The sequence below is a fragment of the Geotrypetes seraphini genome, chromosome 3, assembly GCF_902459505.1.
Source record: "Geotrypetes seraphini chromosome 3, aGeoSer1.1, whole genome shotgun sequence".
NCBI lineage: Eukaryota > Metazoa > Chordata > Amphibia > Gymnophiona > Dermophiidae > Geotrypetes > Geotrypetes seraphini.
In genome coordinates, this window is record NC_047086.1 from 387,455,673 (window position 1) to 387,472,661 (window position 16,989).

The following is a 16,989-nucleotide window of genomic DNA, read 5'->3' on the forward strand; positions in this document are numbered from 1 at the left end:
GTGCCGCCTTGCTTGTTTATGTAGTACATGGCGACTTGATTGTCTGTGCACAGGAGGAGGACTTGAGGGCAGAGAAGATGTTGGAAAGCCTTGAGGGCGTAGAACATGGCTCTGAGTTCCAGGAAATTGATGTGATGACGACGCTCCTGTGGGGTCCAAAGTCCCTGGGTGCGTAGATCTCCCAGGTGAGCTCCCCACGCGTAGGGGGACGCATCTGTGGTGATGATCATAGAGTGGGGGGGCAGATGAAAGAGTAGACCCCTGGAAAGATTTGAGGAGTTCAACCACCATTGGAGAGATTGCTGAAGAGATGATGTCACAGAGACGGGATGAGAAAGAAGATCCGAAGTCTGTGACCATTGGGTGGCGAGAGTCCACTGAGGCGTACGAAGGTGGAGACGTGCCAGAGGAAGGACATGCACCGTCGAGGCCATGTGACCCAGGAGGACCATCATCTGTCGGGCAGGAATGGAGGGATGCATGAGCACCTGACGGCAGAGATGGAGCAGGGTCCGCTGGCGATCGGAGGGGAGAAAGGCCCTCATCAGCGTGGTGTCCAGAACTGCTCCAATGAATTGAAGTCGCTGGGTGGGAAGCAGATGCGACTTGGGGTAGTTGATCTCGAACCCCAGGAGGTGGAGGAGAGAGATGGTGTGATGAGTAGCTTGTAGCACGAGTTGAGATGAAGGTGCTTTCACCAACCAATCGTCCAAGTAGGGGAACACCTGGAGGTTGTGAGACCTGAGGAAGGCCGCTACCACTATAAGGCACTTGGTGAAGACCCTGGGGGAGGAAGCGAGGCCGAACGGTAGCACCTTGTACTGATAGTGGTGGTGCAGTACCTGGAACCGCAGGTAGCGGCGAGAACTCTGATTGATGGAGATGTGAGTGTAGGCCTCTTTGAGGTCCAGGGAACATAGCCAGTCGTGTTGAGAAAGAAGAGGGTAAAGCGTGGCAAGGGAGAGCATTCTGAACTTCTCCTTGACCAGACACTTGTTGAGATCCCTTAGATCGAGAATGGGACGGAGGTCTCCCGTCTTTTTGGGAACCAGGAAGTAGCGGGAGTAGAATCCCTGACCCCTTTGATCTGGAGGTACTTCTTCGATGGCGTTGAGAAGGAGGAGGGATTGAACTTCCCTCAGGAGGAGGGGGGTTTGAGATGAGTGTGAAGCAGACTCTACGGGAAGGTTGTCTGGTGGAAGAGTCTGGAAGTTGAGAGAGTAGCCGTGGCGGATGATGTTGAGGACCCACTGGTCCGACGTGATGACTTCCCAACGGCTGGAGAAAATGGTGAGACGACCCCCGATAGGCTGTGGAAGAGGCAGTGAGGGAGGATGACTGGCTATGCCCTGGAGAGAAGAGTCAAAAGGGCTGAGACTGTTTAGCAGGCTGAGGCGGCTTAGAGGGTTGAGTGGCCTGAGATCGAGCCTGGGCATGGTGCTGCTGTTGACGAGGTCGCCGAGATTGTTGGGGGGGCGGATTGAGTGGCCTGGCTGAGAACCTCCGCTGGTAAGAAGATTGAGGCCGATAGGGTCGAGCAGGCGGAGCCTTCTTTTTTGGCTTGATCAAGGTGTCCCACCTGGTCTCATGGGCCGAGAGTTTCTGGGTGGTGGAATCCAGGGACTCTCCAAAGAGTTCATCCCCGAGACAGGGGGCGTTGGCCAAACGATCCTGGTGGTTGACGTCCAGGTCGGAGACTCTGAGCCAGGCTAGTCGACGCATGGCTACAGCCATGGCAGAGGCCCGAGAGGTGAGCTCGAAGGAGTCATATATTGAGCGGACCATGTATTTTCGCATCTGGAGAAGACCAGAGATGTGTTGTTGGAATAGCGGGACCTTGCGCTCAGGAAGGTACTTCTGAAGGGTAGACAGTTGTTGGACCAAGTGTTTTAGGTAGAAAGAAAAATGGAAGGAGTAGTTGTTTGCCCTGTTGGCCAGCATGGCATTTTGGTAAAGCCTCTTGCCAAATTTGTCCATGGTCTTACCTTCTCTGCCAGGAGGGGTAGAGGCATAGACACTGGAGCCCTGGGTCTTTTTCAAAGTGGATTCCACTAAAAGGGACTCATGGGGCAATTGAGATTTGTCAAATCCAGGTATAGGGATGACCCGGTAAAGGTTGTCCAGCTTACGGGGGGCTCCCGGTACCGTGAGGGGAGTTTCCAAGTTCTTGTAGAACGTTTCCCGTAGGATGTCATGTACGGGAAGCTTGAGGAACTCCTTAGGAGGTTGCTCAAAATCTAAAGCCTCTAGAAAGGCTTGAGACTTTTTCGAGTCAGATTCTAGTGGAAGGGATAGGGCAGCAGACATTTCTCTCAGAAATTTAGTGAATGAGGACTGCTCCGGTTTAGAGGTGGCATCGGGTGCCGATGGTTCCTCATCAGATGAGGAGGGATCCTCCTCGGTACCGAGGGGAGTCTCCTCCCACAAATCAGGGTCTCTGACCTCTGGTGCATGTCGAGACACCGGGGTGGAGGGCGCGGTGTGGCGAGTCTTGGACAAAGACTTACCAGAGCGCACTGAAACGGTACCAGGGGAGGACGATCGGCGTCGTTCTCGGTCCCGAGAAGAATGCCGTACCACCTGGTGCCGAGAAGGATCCACATTGGTCTGAGAATGAACCACCGGATCGGCGTGAAGTTGTTGAGCCGAAAGGATCGGCATAGAGGTGTTTACCGGTACCGAAGGAGTGGACACCGGGGGCTCGGTGCGGGGCTCGGGCCGGTCTGGTACCGGAAGGAGCGGTGCCAGGATAGAGGGTAACAGCTGTTCAAGTTGTTTCTTCAACTGTTCCTGAAGCTGAGCTTTGAGAATGACCGAGATACGGTCATCTAGGGGTGGCATCGGAACCGCTTTCTTTTTCTTCGGTTCCTTGGATGCCGCTCCACGCCCCGGCGATGAGGAGGCCGATGACGAGGCACTCACCGATATCGGGGCGGAGCGTTTGCGGGACCGGTGCGATGCCGGTAGGGACGGTGTCGCCACCGTAGCTGGAGGGCGCTCGAGGGAAGAGGAAGGCTTCTTAGCCGGCTTACCTGGCGCCAGAGACGCCGATGTGGGGTCGGGCGGTGTCGAAGTAGACGGTGCCGATTTCTGTGGTACCGCTGTCGATGTCGAGGAGTCCATCGCCGACTCGGTGCCGAAAAGAAGAGTTTGTTGGATTCTTCGGTTTTTAAGCGTTCGTTTTTGCAGAGTGGCACAGCGGGTGCAGGAGTCTGCCCGATGCTCCGGACCCAGACACTGCAAACACCAATTGTGTGGGTCAGAAACGGAGATCGGGCGTGCACACCGCTGGCACTTCTTAAAACCGACCTGCGGGGGCATGAAGGGGAAGATAGCCTCCGCAAAATCGAAGTCCGAGGCCTGTATAATGGCAACAGGCCCCGCCGGGGCAAAAACGAAAGAAAAAGGAAAAATGAAAGTTTTTTTTTTTTTTTTTTTTTTGCAAATCAAAGAAAAAGTAAACCCGAAGGTAAAGAGAGAAAAAATTAGGAAAAAAACGCGAGCGGGAAGGCGAAAAAGTGATTTCAACGGCCATTGAAAAAATACACGCGTCTTCTTCGCTCCGCGGAAACGAAGAAACTGGGGGCCACGCACTCCTCCGTCGGGCGGGAAGGCACTCGCGCACGCGCGGTGCGGCCAACTAGAAACTTCTAGTTAAAAAGGTCCGTACCGAGGGCTCCGTCGGTGACGTCACCCATACGTTAAGAATATGCTGCCTGCTTGTCCTGGGATAATGTAATTGTTAAGACAGGTGAATTTTATTTAGGTAGATGGATCTGAAAATTGCTCCATTACTGACAGGGTTCAACCTATTTCTGCTCTGCCACTATTTCTGACCACAATCTCCTCACAGCAACTGAGAAATAACAGCCTTTTCGCTTCTGTTCTTCCTTCTGAATTCTAGTCACTGATTCTGTCCAGCAGATGTGAGTTGAGAACATCTGGCTCCAGAAACAGTTCTGCATTCACAGCATCTCTCACATACTGGGAGACAGTCATCTCAGGGCAACTATATAACAACTAACATTAATCATAGACTAAGGCTACTGGGAGATCTTTGTTCAGCGGTTCCAAAACCATGGTGGCAGAGACCCAAATGAGAAAAAAAATGAGAGCAGTAATGCACAAAGGATCAGACTATAAAGTGTATCATTAAAACAACTGGAAATATAGAACATCTGGATAAAGAAAACTATGGCACATACCCAGGAGGGAAATCGATGAAGTGGAGGCGTTGGAGGTTTGTTGTTGGCTGTCGTTCCCGTTACATCACATGAGTCCTGCTCTTCGGCACTCTGCGCTTCAGAAGAATCATGGGAAAACACCCCCTCATCACATACAACCTCCATCTTCTCTAACACATCAGATGTTTTCCCATCAATCAGATCAATATCGGTCTCTTGAGGTCTAAATGGCCTTATCATGCTTATAGCTTTCCTGTTTCTACCAAACATCTTGTCTGAGCTCAGCTGTGGTTGACTTAAGTGTTTTCTGGCTAAAGCGACATTTAAACTGAAAGCATCGGGGGTTCGTAATTTTGGAACGGACAGCTTCGATGATGAATCTGGCAGGGGTGGGGCTACACAATGAGCTCCCGTAACTGATGTCTTGGTAGGATATTTTGGAACAAGAGATGGGACTGGAATAGGGGTTCGGGTATTATTTTCGTTAGATGAGGAGGAATAGTCTAATCTCTGAGACTGAAATTTCTTATTAAGTTCCTCTGAGGAGCTATCGTGTTCTCTCTTTTCCGTGAAGGATTCTGAATTGCCCTTTGCAGATGGTTTCATTTGTGCCTTCCACTGGGCCCCTTGGTGCCAGAAAGGTAATTCCTTATGCTCTGTCCTCTGAAGCACCAGGTTTTCTTCTTCACAGAGAGAGCTGCTGTCATCAGAGGCTGTCAGAAACGTTTCGCTCCCCATTCGGCTGTATTTGTGGCCTTCTTCTGATGTGTGACTTGACAACACAGATGTACACCCGGACTTAATCCTTCCCTCTTCCTCATCAGAGCTCCAGTCACTGGCAATGGCATGTGAGCACTTTGACATGCTAATCTCCACATCTTTCAATGCAAAACCTTTCCTTCCGTTTTGAGTTGCTTCTGAAACACCTGAGCTTTGGTGCTGTGGCCTCTGAACTTGGTTGCTCTCTTGTGTTTGACCATATGGCGATTTTTCTCCAATTTCCAGTTCTACAAATTGAAATAAAATATCTTGATAAGCTGCACTGTTATAAAGCATAGTTACTCACCTGTAGAATGTATTCTCCAAGGACAGAAGGCATATATTCTCACATATGGGTGATGTCGTCTAAGGAGCCTAGTATGGACATGTACCAGAGTACACTGTCACTTTAAAACTTTACCACTGTCCATACTGCACGTGTGTCTTCCTGCCCAATGTCAGCTCACAGGATATTCAATTCCATCCAAAAGCTAAGAAGCCAGCTAGGGGAGTTAGGCAAGTTGTGAGAATATCTGCCTGCTGTCCTCGGAGAACACCTGCTACAGGTGAGGAACTATGCTTTCTCCGAGGGCAAGCAGGCAGTATATTCTCAAATACGGGACTTCCAAGCGGCTAGACTTATGCCTCTAGGAAGAGGGTTAAATATAACTGTCATGAGGCTGGTGAAATCCCTGAGGATGGAGGGAAGATGGTTTTTAAAGAGAAAATACATTTTTGAGAACTGCCTGACCAAATTGACTGTTTTGTCTAATCTAAGCAGTAATGAGAAGTAAATGTGTGGACTGAGGACCAAGTGGCAGCTTTGCAGATGTCTTGAATGGGAGTGGAGCGTAAATGTGCAATAGAAGTTGCCAGGACTCTTACTCTATGAACAGTGACATGGTCCTCTAGTGTCAGCCCAACCTGAGAATATGCAAAGGATACAGAGTTTGCTAGCCAGTCCTCTTGATAACTGGAACTCCCAATCTGTTAAGGTCAAAGGAGATAAACAGTAGTAGGATGAGGAGCATCGGGTAGTGATCTTGGGGCTTGATTAGTCTTTCTAAACTGGTGGTCACATCTCGGATCCTGGCTCCCAGCAGACAGCAAACCTCTCTTGATTGTAGATCTGGTATACATACCGGTCCCTCGGTGCCTCGCAGCAGGGAGTCCCCATTGACAACCACTCTGTGCTTTTTGGGGGGGTGGTGATCTGTTGCTTCTGGGGTCGGGGTCTTCCGCTGGGCCTCAAGATCACTCTCCAGGATATCCTCTTGAATTCTGTTGGCAGGTTTTTCCTTTAGGAGCTGAGTTGAGAGTAGACTGATTTGGAGTGTGGGTTGGAGAGTGTCATGAAGATCATTGAGACGGTGATGGAGAGGTGCACTGAGAGTCCATTGATGGAGTCATCGAGTGTCGAGAGGAGGCTTGGAAGAATGCCTGGATGAGAAGGCCTGAAGTGAATGATGTTGGGCAGAATCTCAATGTTGAGATGTGGAACCTCGATACTTGGATGTGGATTGACATTGAGGTATTGACTGACAACGTTGTGAGGTAGATCGATGTCAAGGATGTGCTGGCTGCAAAGAAGCATTTGGCTGTAGCATGTCAGGCTGGACTGAGGCTGAGGCGTGCTGCATCAAGGGAAGTAGTGTCCTAGACTGAAGTAGGGATGCCAATTACTGCTGTAGTAAGACCTTAATCTGGTCCTGAAGGGAAGGTGCCGGTACCAATGTAGTTAAAGTTACAGTCAGCTCAGGTTGACATGGAGGCATTGGGGACTTAGAAGGAGGATGCCTAGTAGGAGAAAGCATATGGAGTGATAGAGAGTGTTCTGACCATCAACGCTTCTGAGGTGTTGAAGATGGTGAGGATGTGGAACTTCGAATGGAAGGTGAGAGTGTTGATGCTTCTTAAGACTTTTTCCAACCTGCAGCAGAAGAGCTTCCTCTGGAAAGTGTCAGAGGCTGAGTGGATGCTGGCGTCAACATCAATGGAGGAGGCACCTGGGCAGGTAATGGGTCTGTGGACATGGACCCAAACAGCTTCTTAAACTGAATTTGGCAAACCTTTAAAGCCCAATTTTGCATGCGAGCACAGAAATTACAAGAAATGTCCCGATGCTCAGGACCTAGACACTGCACTCACCAATTTTGAGGGTCTGAACCTAAAATGGTCCTGTTAAATCAAGAGTATTTCTTGAATCCAATAGGTGTAAGAGACATTGATGGGAAGACCGCTGACACTAAATCAAAGGGCTCAATTGTAGGGGAGGTCGAGTAGAACCGTTTCAGAAAAGGAGTCAACGTTCATGCCCTCGACAGACCCGACAAAGGAAAAATCACTAAAATGAAGAGAAAATTAAATGAAATATATTAAAATGAGAAACTATGAGAACAAAATGGTATGGGAAGGCACTTGAAGAGAAAAATTTACCACACAGCAGTGTTCAAAAAACACAAATTTTTTGCTCTGCAGAGAATGAAGAATTGAAGGTCCTGCGAGTCAATGTTGGGTGGAAAGGTACACGTGCCCATGCTGTAAGGACAGTGCTAAAGTTTTAAAGTGACAATACACTTTGGTACATGACCGTACCGGGCTCCATGGACGCTGCCGCCCATATGTGAGAATATACTGTGTGTCTGTCCTCGGAGAAAGATAATATCAGAGACATACAGCATTTTCAGAGTGACAAGCTGACAACCAGGGAAGCTGATTCACGCCAACTGTTGGCTCCTTGTGATCTTGGACAAGCCCTTTAACCCTCCACTGCCCTCGTTACAAACTTAGTGGGCACCTCATTTTAGGTGCACAAATGCTTCACGGGGAGCACCTATTCTAAAACAGCACTGGTATGCCTAAAGGTGAGTCCATATATATTACCTGAATTCAAGAGCCCTTGGGATAGGCATGTGGGATCTCTTAGAGAGAGAAAGAGATAATGGTTACTGTGGATGGGCAGATTGGATGGGCCATTTGGCCTTTATCTGGCAACATGTTTCTAACAGTGCCATGAAATGTGTGTTGTTTATAATATTCTATAAGTTGCATGCTTAAGTTGGAGATATGCCCATGCTCTGGAATAGCAAATAGGGCTGGATTCTATAAATAGCTCTCAAAAATGAGCACTGGAAAACACTGGCACAAAGTGCAATTCTATAAAGGGTATTTACTTTTCCTGTCGCTAGTCCCGAGGGAGCTTGTATTCCAAGCAGTGGTGTGGCTAGGAATGAATGGGGCCCGGGGTGGAAAATTAAGATAGACCCCCCTCCCTCCCCCATAATACCATCTCTTCCAATGTAGCGAGGACTGGGAGAGGAGGAATTATTTCAGAGTTCCAGTATACAATCTCTGCAAAAAACAATCACTTTTCAGTCCTATACTTTGTATAAATTGGAAACCGCTTTGCTTATAAAAGCGCTATATCAAGACCCAAATAAGCTTGACACTATATAGAAATTCTTCACTGTAATAGAAATAGAAACTGAAATGCAAGATACCAGAGATGCACATTTCCCAAAGCTGACCTATTACCTAATTCAGACTAAATTCCTATTACAACTAAAGTCAGAAATAAAATACTTTTTTCTACCTTTGACCCTACCTTTTTCAGATTATTAGTTCAAGCATTAATCTTATCTATTCTTGACTAATGCAATATAATCTATCTGGGAGCTTATAAAACCGTTTTAGGAAGATTAAGGCTATTCCAAAATACAGCGGTCCATTTAATTTTAGGATTAATAGAACAGGAACATGTCAAACCTTATTACCGTCAACTGCACTGGTTGCTAATGGAAGCAAGAGTACTTTTCAAATTTGCTAGTATTTGCTACAAGATGTTATTTGGATTAGCTCCGTTATATCTCTTCTCTCACTTTGACTTGTATTGTTCGACTAGGTCTACTCGGCGCACTGGTTTATTCTCTTTTCCTAATCCCAAAAATTGCTGTTATAAAAAGTATTTTGATTGATCTTTGGCTTATCAAGCAGGTAAAGCTCAAGTATGGTTAGACGGTCTGATTCAACAATCTGCATCTTATTGCACATTTAGAAAACTGGTTAAGACCTATTTTTTCAAAAAATTTGTTACTTGATTGATGACTATCTCATAGTTTCATACTGTATTTTTCTTTATTGAAATATTGTACTGCCTTTCTGTGTGCTTTGTATCATCACTGGAATGTCCAGTCCTTTTTATTCTGTGAACTGCCTAGAACTTTTTGGGTGTTGGCGGTATAGAAAAATAAAGTTATTATTATTATTCTGTGCTCTGGTTTTCTCGCACCTCTATATAGCGCTTTTATCCTTTTGACATTTCTCATCTATGTCAAGAATCCTCCCTCATGTTCTGCAAGTGTCCTCTCAGTGTCCTCATCCCTCCCTTATCTGCAGCATATCTTCTCTATGTCCCTTTCCCTCAACTTATCCAGCTTATTGCTTCTCTTTTCCCCTCCCTTCCACTCGAGACCCAAATCTCATGCTTCAGTTTTGGTAACTGCTCAGAAGCATTAGTACCCTACACAGATTTCAGGCTTGGAGTTGCTGGGGCAGCCACTTATTAATGCAAGGCTGCAAAAGCTGGGTTTGTTTGTTTTTTTGCCAGAGTAGCAGCATTACATGGGGCTAAATGTTGACCACGTGATGTTTTGCATGAGTGACCTAGTCACTTTTGTAGGGTTATGAAATGGTTAACTGTTGTTTAAAATATTGTTCTGGCCTACAGCTGAAAACAGTGTACAATCTATTGACCTCATCTGCCTGAAATGTATGTCCCTGCCTTACCACATTGTAAGCTCCTGTACATGTAACATTTAGAACTGTAAGATTTAGATAAGCAGAGAAATGAGCTAGTTTCTTATAGGACTATAAGTTGTATCCCTGAACCTATCATAAGTGCTGACTTAGGACCAATAATAATTGTAGAAAGTTATAGAAGTAACAAATGAAAATTGTAGTTTTTGCATATATTAGTTTTCATATGTTTAGTGAAAAGGGCATAAAAGTCTGTGCATTTCCTGTTTCTAATACTCTTGTAAGCAGGCTGTTCACTGCACTAGAGTCCGGCATGCTGTAATAAACCTCTTGTACTTTCTTCACGCCTCTGACTTTGTATGTCCAAGTGACCTTTCACTTTGAGGGGAGTTAAGATTGTGCTCTAGCTCTAAAGATAACATCTTCTTGTTACAGCTTGTTAACACTGCAGAATATTGTGTGTGGTCATGAGGCCTGGGATTTTCCACAACACATTCTATTTTTTGGGCCTGTGTCAAGGGGAGTGATCCTACAGCAATAACAAACCTAAAATGTCTTATCACACTGGTAGTACCCAATGAAGAAATATGTCGGTGTGGACTGGAAATATATAATAATAATTAGCAAAATGGCACACATGTACACAAAACAATTTTTACTCACATTACGCCAAAGATATAGCTAAGCATTTACCAAAAATACAGTTTGTTCTCATTATTTGTGCATTCCCTATTCATGATTTTGCTTATCTGCAGCTGCATGCATTGTGACCTCTATTCGTGCCATGTGTTCGTTTTTTGTGGACCTTAGAAAAAAAAGCTTTGTTTCCTTTCACTTTCACTTTGTGGTTTTGGCTTTGCTTGCAGAAACAGTCAAGCATCAAGAGACATCCAGGAAAACCTGGACATCTTCCCAGCAACCCACCAAGCATCCCAGACTTCCGGGAAAACCCAGACATCTTCTTTTAAGAGGGCCGTCCAGGTGCCTGGAGGAATTTCAAAAACCCGGCAGTTTGTCTGGGTTGTGGAAGTCCCAGAGCTTGGGCCGCGTCTGGAGGCTCTCTGCGCATGCACAGACATCATATGAACACGTGCATGTGCCGTGACATCATCAGGTCATTTTCTGCGCATGCACATAGGCCCTCCAAACCTCAGGGAAGGAGACACGAGGCGTGGCTGGGGGTAGGGCTTTGGTGGAATGGGGCGAAGCTGGAGGCGAAGGCAGAACTAAGCAGAGCTGGGGTGGGGTCCAGGTGATGGCCACCAAGCGTCAAGAGAGTGAGTTAAAACATCTGAAGATTCAGCTCCAAAGAGAAAGAAGCAGCCATGTGTCTGAGTGACAAAAATACATGTTTTAGACAGGCTTCATTCTGGCAAGTATGTTTCTGCTGTCAGCCATGAGTTCAAGGTGAATGAATACACAGTCCGATCCATCTGGCAAAAAGAGGAAGATATTCGTCAGCCTGTTCTTGAAGCTTCACTGGAAAGTTCCAAAAACAACATCTGTGATTCATGATCAGTCAATGGAAAAGATGGAGAAGTGGCTAAATTTGTGAAGAATGCAAATGGTGAATGAGAGAAAAAAAAAAAGCACAGTGGACAGCATTGTTGTCAGGATGAAAGTCAGAGACATTTACAAACACATCAATTAGAGCAGGGGTGTCAAACTGTGTCCCAAGGGCAAGCATGGTAATTAAATTTAGCCCACCGTTACTTCTCTTCCCTCCATCCCAGCTTCCCGGTCTCTTCTTCTAAGCAGCCTGCCGAGGATCGCCGGTCGACTGTAGCGATCCTAGCAGGCTGCTTTAGCCTCAGCAGCATGTTCCCTCTGCCGTGATCCTGTATGTCTGAGGAGGGGGGCGGGACTACAGCAGAGGGAACGTGCTGAGGAGGCCGAGGCAGCCTGCTAGGTTCGCTACAGCCAACCGGAAATCCTCGACACTCCTGCTCCAGAAGGACGCGTGAATAGCCGGGGTCGGCACTCTTTTCCTCATTGGCCCTCATGCTTGTCCATCACCGTTGCTGGGAGCGGGCGTGCCTGTTTTTGTTGTGGCGGTTGATAGTTTTAACAGCGTGTATGTGTGAGATGTTTTGTTTACCCGCGTTTTCCTTCGCTCCGTGTGATAAAAGAAGCAATCTAGTAAAACCGGTTTATTATTAGGCAGCAACAGTATGCGTTTGAATGTATCCCAACCCCTCCCCCCACTCCAATTTCCTCCCTACAGCGTCCTGGATTGACTGGATGTGATATGTCAGGTGGGAGGAGGTGGCGATGGTAGCTTCTGCACCTTCTGGTAAATATAGGAACTTAGCTGGGGTGGGGGAAGGGGATCAATAAACTAGAGACTGGCAGGCGCGTGAACGCGCCAGAGGCTGCCTGGGTGTACCCGGGGAGGTGGTTGGGGGAAAACATGCAGGCCTTTTTGGGGGGGCCTGGTGCAGAAGTACATGGAGGGAGGGAACTTAGCCTATGTTTTAGATTTCAGCCCCTTATGTGATTGAGTTTGACACCCCTGAACTAGGGGCAGGAATATGTGAAGCCCTTTTTTGCGAATTCAGGTTGACTAGCGCATTTTAAAGAGATATGTGCTTAAAAATGTAAACCATTCTGGGGAAGACAGGTTCAGATGACAACGAAGTTGCTGAGGAATTTAAAACAAAAGGGGTATGTGCCAGAGGACATATATAATGAAAACAGCAGCATAAGCCTCAGGATTCAAGTCATTTAAAGATCGCACCACCCTGCTACTGTATGCCAATACCAAGGGTGATTTCAAAAGCAAGCCCCTTATGGTCTACAGAGCCCAAAATCCTAGCATACTTAAAGGAAAGAAGCTGAACTGCATGCCAATCACTAGAGGTGGCACCGCAAAGCTTGGATGATGCCCGTGTTTTTCTGGGATTGCTTTAACAACCGTTTCATTCCAGAAGTTGAATGTTATCTCTATCATAGAAACCTGTCATTTAAGGCAGTGTTTTTCAACCGCTGTTCCGCGGCACACTAGTGTGCCGCGAGATGATGCCTGGTGTGCCGCAGGGCCGCCATCAGGGCAGTACTACCAGTCCTGCATTCAGGGGCCCGGAGCTGACAGGGGGCCCGAGGCAGGGGCGCCAGTAGCTCGCCAAGGCAAAGTGAGTCGATCACCCAGGACTCACTTTGTCTTGGCGATCTAATCTATCGAGCCGATAAGTCTTCTTCTCCCCGACGTCAATTCTGCAGTCGGAGAGGAAGTTCGGGCCAGCCAATCGCTGCCTGGCTGGGCGGAACTTCCTCTCCGATTGCAGAATTGACGTCAGGGAGAGCATGCGTCGGCGTCGGCTTTGGGGCCTGTTATCCATTGGTGGGTCCTGTTCCCCGATGGCAGTGGCAATGGCTTGGGGAACGGCAGGGAGAAAGAAAGAAAGGGGGCAGGCAGGGAAACAGAAGGAAAGAAGAGAAACAGAAAAAAAGAAAGAAAGGTCAGGGAGAGAGGAAGAAAAAGTTGGGGAAGGGAATGAGGTGTGGAGGAGAGAAAGCATACAGGCTGATAGAAGGGAAGAAAGATTGGATGCACAGTCAGAAGAAGAAAGTGCAACCAGAAATCACCAGACAAGGTAGGAAAAATGATTTTATTTTAAATTTAGCAAAGTGGAGGCAGTATTACCACAGTTTTCAAAGGAATTTGCCCAAATAACTTAATAGTTAACTGGGTAAATTCCCAGAGATGAAAACTTCCCTTCACTTACTATGCACAGTTCTGAATTTATATCTGCTGTCTATATTTTACAATATGGTCACCTTTTACTAAACCGCAATAGTGGTTTTTAGCGCAGGGAGCCTATGAGCGTCAAGAGCAGCGCTGGGCATTCAGCGCAGCTTCCTGCGCTAAAAACTGTTATTGTGGTTTAATAAAAAGGATGGAGGGTATATTTGTCTATTTTTGTATGCTATAAAAACCAAATACAGAGAGAGACTGAGAGCTGTTGACAAAGAGCTACGTGTGTGTCTTTCTTCGATTCCAGCCAGAATATCAGCTTTGTGTTCAGCCAAACAGGCCCAGGTTTCGCACTGAATAAAGTATTTTATAATTTTTCACTATTCTGTTTACTTAATATTTCATAATAAAGTAATTATAAAATACTTTCTTTGTGTTTATTTGATTCCTATTCAAGAGAATTACTTTATATATAGTCAATATAGGCACAGAGTTAAATTTTTTAACATTTTCTAATGGTGGTGTGCCTCGTGATTTTTTTCATGAAACAAGTGTGCCTTTGCCCAAAAAAGGTTGAAAAACACTGATTTAAGGTATTGCTGATTTTGGATAATGCATCCGTACACTGTCGGCAAGATCATGAAAATGCACCCCCTGATGTTGACGTTCTCTACATACCTCCTAACACGACATCCCTCGTCAAGCCCCTTGATCAAGAAATAATAAAGGCTTTCAAGAGCTGTACAGCAAGGCCTGTGAAGCTTTAGATGCTGACCCACCACCATTGGTGAGGCCCGACTTTAGAGCAGGAAGAGGCGGTCGGAGCATACCGCGAGTGATTTCCTTCACTCGCCGGCGCTCCGGCTGCTCTCTCCTGTTGCTTCGGCTGCCCTCTCCTGCCTGGTCATTCGCAGTCAGAAAATCCGCAAATGACCGGGACCGCGAACTGCGAATGACCGGGGGAACACTGTACACTGAATGATTGCTCAGAGAAACTTTGTGCCTCCGAGACAAAGACCTGCTTAGGGAGCAGACGCAGGAATAAACAACTTAGGATAAAAGTGTTTCAAAAGTACTCATGAAAAATGAAAGCAGAAATCTAGTTGAAAACTGTCTTTTCTCCCACACAACAGAAGTACAGTTATCTACTGGCAAGAGTTCTTTGGTGTCAGGTCAAAAGCGCGCCAGGACAAAGGCGCGCCCAGACAATTGAGCGCAGCGCGGAGGCACGCGCCGCTCAAAATTACTGTTTTTAGGGCTCCGACGGGGGGTGTGGGGGGGGGAACCCCTCCACTTTACTAAATAGACACCGCGCCGCGTTGTGGGGGGTTGTAACCCCCCACATTTTACTGAAAACTTAACTTTTTCCCTGTTTTTAGGGAAAAAGTTAAGTTTACAGTAAAATGTGGAGGGTTACAACCCCCCAAACTCCCATAACGCTGGCGCAATGTCTATTAAGTAAAGTGGGGGGGTTCCCCAACAAAACCCCCCGTCGGAGCCCCTAAAAACTGTAATTTTCTTTGGTGCGCGCCTACGTCTTGCGCTTAGTTGTCGGCGCGCGCCTTTGTCTTTCGCGCCGTTGTCTATGAACCGAGTTCTTTTGCCAATAGACAATGCAGTGCGTACCATAAAAGATACCGAGCATCAAATTCTTGCAAATCAAAGTTCAGTTTCACGGAATTCCTAGCAACGTTTCTGAATATCTCCCAGATGCAAATACAGTCAATCCTTGGATAGCGAGTTAACGTGGTTTACGTTTGTTTTGCAAGACGAGCAAGACATTTTAACTCGATAAACGAGCGTTGCCTTGCAGTACGAGCACCTACACATGCGTCGCGTCCAATCGCACAATAGATGTGCGTCGCATCACGGATTGCGGCTGAACTTAATACATGCACCCACAGTTCAAGTGCACACAACATACACACATCTCACGCTGAGCGTGGCTGAACGTAATAAAAGCATCACGCCCAGTTCACCCGCCATTGTAGCGACTGTTCGAAACGAGTGAGATCTTGCAATACAAGTACCTACAGTACTGTATTTTCTATTAATGTTTTTGGGATGTGGAACGAATTATCCGAGTTTCCATTATTTCCTGTGGGGAAATTCGCTTTGATATACGAGTGCTTTGGATTACGAGCATGCTTCTGGAACGAATTGTGCTCGCAAAGCAAGGTGCCACTGTACTGAACTTTGGTATTATTTGCAATTGGGCAGTGTGAGCTAATGGCGTTAAGAACTGATGGTGACGGGACAAAAGCGCGCGAGACTTCAGCACGCTGACATTGCAGTGCCGACAATTCGGCGCAAGGCACCAGCGCGCTGCCTAAAAAGTGACTTTTTAAAGAGCTCCGATGCGGGGTGTGAGTGGGGAAACCCCCCCCCCCAGTTTACTTCATATTCTTCGCGCTGCCGTTGGGGGGGTGCAACCCCCCACATTATAGAGAAAACTTAACTTTTTCCTAAAAAAACCAGGAAAAAGTTAAGTTTACTCTATAATGGAGGGTTCCAACCCCCACAACGGCAGCGTGAAGAGTATGAAGTAAACTGGGGGGGAGGGGTTCCCCACTCACACCCCGTGTCGGAGCTCTTTAAAAGTCACTTTTTAGGCGGCGCACTGGGGTCTTGCGCCGAATTGTCAGAGCTGCAATGTCGGCGCGCTGAAATCTCGCGCGCGAATGACTATAAACCCAACTGATCACTCACTCTTGCAAACCCAGCTTTCACTGAATAAGGAGGTCCCCTTACACAACTATAGTGAATAAGGCATGTTTGGAACAGGGTTTTTCTTAAGCTGGTTTCTTTTTGCCTCTTTGGGTAACCTGATCCGTTGGAAACTGCCCTTTCCCATCCAGCACTGTTGCAAATCCTCCTTAGTTGGAAGATGCAGATTGCCGCTTCCTCTGGAATTCAGACAGTGGTGCTGCAGTTGCTCGATTTGGAACGCCCTACCTCCGCTTGTGAAGGCTGCCTCTGCAGTGTCCTCTGTCCCACTTGCTTGCAACGCTTTTTAATAAGAGCTGAAGTACTACCTTGCAATTTAGACTGCAGCGCCTTTATCTCTTCCGTTTGCTCTCTGTTCATCAAGCGAAGGTTTTCATTCTCCATTTCAAGCTAAATGTAAAAATAGTAGGTGTATATTACCTTACATTAAATGTATTTCATATATATTACAATTCAGAAGGAAAAAAGAAGAGCAATTAATGATCTTTTGCACTTGAAATATTCTACTCTACTATTTGTGCGTCGCTCATACCTATACAGGCTCAAGGTGACTGTAAAGAGAGGTAAGAGAGGAGAGAAAGAGGAGGGAGAGAGAGGAGGTGGATAGGTAAGAGGGAGAGGAAGGGAAAGGGAGAGAAGAGAGGGTAAAGGAGATTAAGGGAGTAACCTGCTCAGAGCAGCAGTTATAATCATAACCACCTCATTGGGCAGACTAGATGGGCCGTTTTAGTCTTTCGTTCACTGCTGTGAAAAGAGACTCTCCATTTGAGGCTTTCATGCCTTGGTAGTGGCGGGTTGGTTTTTCTTTTTCAACAATTTGACAGGATATACTACATTGCTCTCAATTCTTTTGTGTGGTGGTATTGACCG

General features: G+C 46.8%; 1 protein-coding gene across 6 annotated transcripts in view; it reads right to left on the bottom strand.

The window, feature by feature from the left end:
- The window catches only part of PLEKHH2 (pleckstrin homology, MyTH4 and FERM domain containing H2), a 217,748-nt gene that overhangs the window by 130,760 nt on the left and 69,999 nt on the right, over window positions 1-16,989 (bottom strand). For 5 of the 6 annotated variants that reach the window (XM_033939575.1, XM_033939574.1, XM_033939576.1 and 2 more), the window contains 2 exons: window positions 16,428-16,509; window positions 4,206-5,191 (listed from right to left, as the gene is read on the bottom strand). The exons of the other annotated variant lie outside the window; for it this stretch is intronic. In XM_033939575.1, the coding sequence (XP_033795466.1) occupies window positions 4,206-5,191; window positions 16,428-16,509 (1,068 nt within the window). The remainder of the gene's footprint in view (window positions 1-4,205; window positions 5,192-16,427; window positions 16,510-16,989) is intronic. 6 annotated transcript variants of the gene reach the window in all.